The sequence below is a fragment of the Mirounga leonina genome, unplaced genomic scaffold (assembly GCF_011800145.1).
Source record: "Mirounga leonina isolate KUSES-001 unplaced genomic scaffold, KU_Mleo_1.0 Mir_101609, whole genome shotgun sequence".
In the NCBI taxonomy this organism is placed as follows: domain Eukaryota; kingdom Metazoa; phylum Chordata; class Mammalia; order Carnivora; family Phocidae; genus Mirounga; species Mirounga leonina.
In genome coordinates, this window is record NW_023270164.1 from 12749686 (window position 1) to 12756215 (window position 6530).

The 6530-nt window shown below is 57.8% G+C and overlaps 1 protein-coding gene across 6 annotated transcripts; it reads right to left on the reverse strand.

Annotated features, from left to right (window-relative positions):
• Positions 1–3: 3 nt before the first annotated feature.
• Positions 4–5483, reverse strand: WDR45 (WD repeat domain 45). Of its 6 annotated transcripts, none has more exons than XM_035004523.1 (11): positions 5306–5483; positions 3603–3674; positions 3402–3476; positions 3208–3312; positions 2210–2318; positions 1993–2087; positions 1417–1496; positions 1119–1327; positions 935–1036; positions 709–854; positions 4–464 (listed from the first exon to the last, which is right to left on the reverse strand). In XM_035004523.1, exons 1-11 carry the CDS (start codon positions 5442–5444, stop codon positions 355–357), a joined length of 1242 nt encoding a protein of 413 aa, XP_034860414.1. In that variant the 5' UTR covers positions 5445–5483; the 3' UTR covers positions 4–354. The 6 variants fall into 6 exon arrangements, with proteins under 6 accessions (XP_034860414.1, XP_034860423.1, XP_034860449.1 ...); XM_035004532.1 differs by having other exon boundaries at positions 2210–2315; positions 5306–5480; XM_035004558.1 differs by lacking the exon at positions 5306–5483 and adding an exon at positions 5122–5235.
• Between the last annotated feature and the right edge of the window lie 1047 nt (positions 5484–6530).

The following is a 6530-nucleotide window of genomic DNA, read 5'->3' on the forward strand; positions in this document are numbered from 1 at the left end:
AAACACTATCAAGGGCCTTTTATTCATATTCACCACATTAGAGAGGTCTCTTTCTGGGAAGGTTTTTTAATCCCCACAGGCTGAATTAGGGCACTCCCTCTAGGTCGCTAGCAGTCTTCAGGCTGGGAGTCCCGGGGGTCTCCTCCCTCCCTGGGTCCTTGGCCTGGCCCTGCAGGCACACAGTCACCAAGAAGTGTTTAGGGACAAGTGAGCTGCTGCGGCACTGCGCTGCTGCGGGCCGGGTGGGCACCGGCCCCATTAACGCTCGCTGCCTGGTAGCTCCCACCGCACTCCTGACCCCCGCAAGGCTTTGCCGTCCACCGCTGTAGGTCCCTCGCACAGCCCGCAGTGTCCTTAAAAGTCATCGTCATCACAGATATCAAGGTACACATCGAAAGCCTCTCTGTTGCAGTTTCCATCAGGAGTGAAGACGTATTTGTGGAAGGTCCCATCTACACAGATGGCTGCAAGAAGGGGGAGGGCAGGTAAAAGGTTAAGAGCTGCCGAAGCCACCCACTCCAAGCCTCTCCTCGCCGGTGTCCCATGGCCGAGGGTCTACGTCTAGGCCTTTGTCCCCAGGCCTTCCCTCCGGCGATGGAGTTGAGCGCCCACTCTCTCTCTCAGGCTTCCCAGGCCCTACAGTTCCGGCAGGTCCAAACTGCGGACTTTCCCACGCAGCACCCCCAGGCAAGAGCTACGCCCACTCACCAATGACGGAGTTGACGTTCTTGGACGTATTGCGACCGAAGGCGCAGATGCAGGCTGACTCGGCAGGCACGGTGAAGCTCGCCAGGCTCCACTGAGAGTCCACGTACTGCCCAATCATAGGCCCCACCTTGCCCACGCGAGCCAGCCTGCAGGCAGCACTGGCTGAGCCCAGGTGGGGGACACGGGCAGGGGTGGGGGCAGGGCCGGGCCGGGCAGGGGTACTCACGCGGAGCGGCGGTTGAGACGGGTGTCCTTTAGAGCGAAGATATGGACCGTGCCCTTATCACTGGAAGCGCAGAGGAACGAGGAGTCATGGCTGAAGTTGATGCTGGAAGACACACCGGCAATGACGCCCACAGGCCAGGTGGCAGGGGGTCGCCAGCCCACCGCACATGCCCTCCTCCGCTCACCAGTACAGGGTGGCAGGGTCAGTGCCCCGGCGCAATTCCACCAGTTTCTCCTTGGACTGTGTGTCAAAAAGGCGAATCAGGGTGCCTTTCTGGGAGGCGGAGGCCACCACCGTGCCCGGCTGGTTCAGGGACACACAGGCCACGTCGCTCTGATGGGCGTTGATGGTGAATGGGGCGGATGAGGTGCCAGGCTTGGTGCTCGCCAGGTCCTGCGGTTGAAGGGGCAGTTTGGGCAGGCAGAGGCCAAGGGCCCGCAAAGGCAGCCCGCCCGCCCACCCCGGCCCACGGGACGGCTCACCACAAGCTGCAGGCTCCCACACTTGTGTCCCGGGAACACCAGCAGCTGTTTCTCCAGGCTGGGGCAGAGGTCACAAAGCCCTAGGGTGTGAGGACACAGTGCTGGGGGAGGGAGGAAGCTGGTGAAGGGGAGGCAGGGGCCAGGCAGTGGGACGGGCAGGGCCTCCCAAGGACGGAAGCTGGGTAAGGGCCCGACTTTGACCTTCTGTGATGCATGGCCCCCACGGAACCCTCAGGGGGCTTGCCGTCCGTTGCGCCCCCCCAGCAGCGAGGCAGGTTCTCCACCTCCCGACGCAGCTGTGGCAGCCCCAGGAGGGCCCAAGGATCCCTGGCACAGCCACCCGTGTCCTTACTGGCTGTTTCTGCCCTGCTCTCTGGGGGCACCCAGGGGTGGGGAGAGAAAACTGGCTAAGGCACAGAAAGGTGGACAGGCTGGGAATAGGAGCCTCTCTGCACAAGGACTGTCTGCCAGCCCCTTGCCCAGCTTCTCCGGGCACCCCTTGCCTCCCCTCACTTCTGCCCCTCTGCCCCGTCCACTGCCTCCTGCCCTCACACCTGCATATCTGGGTCCTCTCACCCTTGGGGTTGTCCCGAGTGTCAAACTCGAACAGCTTTCGGGGATTGTCGGGGAAGGAGTACACGTAGATGCGGTTCCTCAGCACGATCACAATTCTGTGTGCATCACACAACGCAGGATGTCCATGAGGGGAGGGCAGGATGCCAGTCCAGGACTAACCCTCTTGCCTGCTGTGGGGACCTCCTACCTCCCCCACCCCCGTCCTCCTCAGGCTCACTTGTCATGGCGCATGCGCACAGCCAGCACTGGCTTGGTGAAGGTGAACTCCAGCACCAGCTTGTCCTTGGAGTCCTTGCCCTCCCGGGCATCGTCCCAGATCAGCACTGCTGGGCAGGTGGGTGCATTGTCGGGGCCAAGGTTTAGGGTGAGGGGCAGCCCTGGTGACACAAGACCCACCCCTACTCCCCATGGGACCTCAACCCACTTGCTTAACCTTTTGCTAACACCAACGTGAGCTTCATCCGGCACGAGCACTTGTGGGTGTGATGCCTGAGAGAATAGGTTTCTCAGACTGTTATACTCAGTTACAGATGAAGAAACCGAGGCTCGAGGGGGTTGAGTGTTGGGCCGAGGACTTCACTGCCCATCAGCAACCAGACAGGGACTCATACCCAGGCCTGTAACTTCCCGTTGGGAACTACCTCTGCCTCCAGGCTCCCCCCGGTCCGTACCCCTAGGAGGCTTCTGAGTCCTAGACCTCTGTGACTCGCCTAGGGCCTCTCTTGCCATGTCCCAGGGGGATCAACAAACAGCCTCAGAACAAGATGGCTCCTAGGCCCAAAGCAAGAGGACACTGCGGGAGATGACTCCGAGATTGCATAACCCGTTGGTTGTGTGAATTTGGAAAAGTCCCTTAACCTCTCTGGACCTCAGTTTCTTCATCTGTAAAAATGGGGATAGCAATACTTCCTGCCACGTAGTGTCACCATGAGGATTAAATGAGTTAGTATGTGCAGAGTGCTTAGAACAGTAGCGGCTCACAGCAAGCGCTCCATCGGTAAGGACAAGGCACAGAGGAGGAACTCAGTAAGTGTTACGCGAAGGCAAAACGCCCAGCTTCTCAAGCAGTAAGATCCATGCCTTCCAAGCTGGAGGCCTCACTGTGTGACTCTGAGGGGCTCTACCATCTTCACCGGCCAGTGCCGTGGGGTGCCTGGAGGAAGCCAGGATTCTGGGGACTCCGGGCCGAGGGCGGGATGGGATGAGGGCACTTACCCGAGATCTCTGAGAACTTGGGGCTGCTACCACCACCCACCAGGGCCAGCAGATTGGAGCGGTGCAGCATTTCCACCAGGCCCATGCTGCCCACCTGCTCATGGTCTGGACAAGGACCAGGGTGTCAGTAGGGGTGGGAGCCAATGCCCAGCCCGTCCCTTCTGCCCACTGCCCCTCCCCCGCCAACGGCTCACCCAGATGCCCCTTCTCCATCAACGGCTCCACGTTGTAGATGCGCACACCAGTCTCCATGGCGCAGCAGAAGCAGCCTGGGGGATACGGGAAATTCGGGCTGCCTCAAACGATGCCCAGTTGGAAGCTAGGGGCTTAGCACCCACCTCTGGCCATTCTTTCCCTCCCTCCCTCCCATCCACAAGGGTGCAAGCCTCTCTCACTTTGGTCTTGGTTGAAACGCAGACTGGTCACTCCTCGAAGTGGCTGCTGAGTCATGGTCCAGGATTGCTTCCCTGGACACAAATAGGGGTAGAGTTGGGAAGAGTCTGGGGTTTGCCCTCCAAGTCCTAGAACTCCTGTCCCCAACTGGTTTTTTCTTCCTCCTCCTCTGCTACCTACTGCCCCCAGCAGGACTACAAAGACAACAAAAAAGAGGGATAGTTCTGGGGTCTCCACTCTAAGCTCCCAAGATCCCAAAGAGCATGGCCAGGAACTTCTCCATCTTCCCACACTTGGTTGACCCCAGCTCCAGGCCTACCCTGACTTGGTTGGACTCCCCATCTCCTTCTTACTCCCTGGCCCTCACTGCATGTCAGGAAGTAATGGGGTAGAGGGGACCCTAGTGACATCTGTTCCCCACCCCCAGCCAATCCTGGCCCTAAGGCCGCACATGGCCCGGAACCCCCCCCCCCCCCCCCACTCGCTTCTCATCTTCACACCTGGACCTAGCATCCAACTCCACCTGTCAATAAACAGGGAAAGGGGCTAGGACCCCACACCTCCCTAACCCTGGCCCTGAGACCTGCCATGGTTGGTCCACCACCCACAGGACTTTCCCTCCTCATGAGCATTCTGAGGCTCCCAACTTATTCCACCATCTCAGAGCCTTCTCACACCTTCCCTCCTCCCAGGCTTCTCCAAACCCCTTGGGGATCCCACGCCTAGCTCCAGAGGACCCCTCCCCTCATGCCATGCTAACTTCTGCCCAACCAGGGCCAGCCTGGATGTTCCCCCAGACCCTCTTATGCCCTAAAGACCCTACATCAGATTCCCCTCTCTCTCCAAATCGCCCACCCCTGGGACATCCCCTTCCATGTGCTTTTCTGTCTCTGACTCCAACATAGACTGGCTTGAACCTACTCCCAGGAATCCCATCCCCTTTACATTCCTCCTCCAGATTCTCTATCCTCTCCCCCAAACACCCTGCCCCAGGACACCCCTTCCCCATCAAGACTTGCCCAGGACACACCTCCACCTCCCAAAACCCCTCCCTGGAACTCAATCCCACCAAGACTCCTGACCCTCTCAGATTCCTGTCCTAGAGCACCATACTCCCTTCAAACCCCCATCTCCCCAAGACCTTTGCCGAAGCACACCCCCTCCCCATCCTCCAAGAGCTCAAACCTACCTTACCCCCTTTGTACCACCTCCACTGGACCGCCTCAGTCCCCAAAGACTCATTCTTTGGACAGCCCCACCTTCCAAGACCCCTTTTTGGACCCCCATTCCAAAGACCCCTGCCACCCAAAAATCCTGCCCCCGAATGCTTCACCGCGCTCCACTTCCTCATGTCCAAGACCGCCCTCATACTCCTTCCAACCGCGGGACCCACTTAAGCTCCCTGTCCGAGACGCGCCCCCATCCACCAAGACCTCTGTTCAAGGGACCCCTATCCCTCCCCTCCCCCAGACTCCAACCAACTCTGGTATCATGCCCCAGTTCCCCGCTGCCTGCACTGACCTGACCGCCTTGCGTTCCCGATCCCAACCCCTGCTGTCGGTGCCGCCCGCGGCCCGGTTTTCTGACCTCCCGGGCCCTGACGCCCGGCTCCGGTGTTTACATCAGGTCTCACTTCCGGGGGGAGGGAGTCTGTGACCGGAAGTGACTCATCCCGGCCGGAAAACGCGGCCGCAGCTCTGCTCACCGGGCTTCCAGGTCTTTGGAGTAACGCGAGTCACAGGTGCATCCCCAGGAGAGGCTGTGCGAGGCCCTGACTGTCTGAGGGAGCCGAGGCGGGTGGGCGAGAGAGATTTGCCCTCGCTGAGCGGAAGAGGGCCGAGCATTCCCCAGCTCGCTCCTGCTCGGAGAACGAGAGGCGTTGACTTTCTGGGCTACCAAGACTTGGGCCTCCGAGGTGGGCTAGAGTGGCCTTTCTTGTTGGAAATACTAGTCCTCCCAGATTTCTAGAGGCGAGGGGGGGCGGGGCGGAGGCGGGCACGGACCCGGAGACCTTGAAAGCTGAAACTCCCCTTGCCCAAGGGAAGCCAGCCCCTCCCCCTCCTTGCTTGGTTTTGTTTACAAAATGAAAAATGAGGTTTTAATGCTGAGAGGTATAAATGCTTCCTGTGGGGAAAAAAGCCCAATGATGTGCATACTGGAAATATTTTTTTAATTCAATTTTTAACTTTTGAGGTAACTGGATTCCCACGCAGTTTTGAGAAATAATACAGAGAAATCAGATGTACTTTTAAGGGTTTCCCCCAAAGGTAACATGTAAAATGATAGTAAAATATTACAGTCAGGGTATTGACACCGATACCGTCCCTTGCTTTACTTTTTCTCAAGTATTGCTCTGATGCTTTTTAAAATTTCTATGAATATATAATGGATATCATTTTTTAAAAGATTTTATTTGATAGAGCACAAGCAGGGGGAGTGGCAGGCAGAGGGAGAGGGAGAAGCAGGTTCCCCACAGAGCAGGGGGAGCCCAGTGTGGGACTCGATCCCAGAACCCCGGGATCATGACCTGAGCCGAAGGCAGTTGCGTAACCAACCAAGCCACCCAGGCGCCCTGGATATCTGTTTTAATAACGACTTTTTAACTGATGCATGGCATTCCGTGGAATAAATGTAGCACTGTTCAGCTGTTCTCTTACTGGTGGCCATCTAGGTGGTTTCATGTACGATGTTGTCAACATATTGTGAATTTGGACTCCATATCCTGACCAAGGCGTGACTCCATTGCTGTGGTCCTTGGCAAAGCCAATTTTCTGCCTTTGTTCAGTCCTACTTCCTCATGTCCCAGACCATATTTAACTTAATTCAGTTTGGTTTCTGCCACTCCCATGTCTCTGAAACTGCTCTTCCCCAGATCACCCGGGAATAAGAGTCTTGCCAAACCAGCAGTCTCTTCCCTGCCGGCAATCACC

Coding starts and splice junctions, on each gene's coding strand:
- WDR45 (XM_035004523.1), bottom strand. CDS start 5,444: ATGCTCGGCCCTCTTCCGCTCAGCGAGGGCAAATCTCTCTCGCCCACC. Junction 3,313..3,401: donor GATGGAGAAGGGGCATCTGG/GTGAGCCGTTGG, acceptor GTCCTTGTCCAG/ACCATGAGCAGGTGGGCAGC. Junction 1,037..1,118: donor GACCCTGCCACCCTGTACTG/GTGAGCGGAGGA, acceptor TGTGTCTTCCAG/CATCAACTTCAGCCATGACT.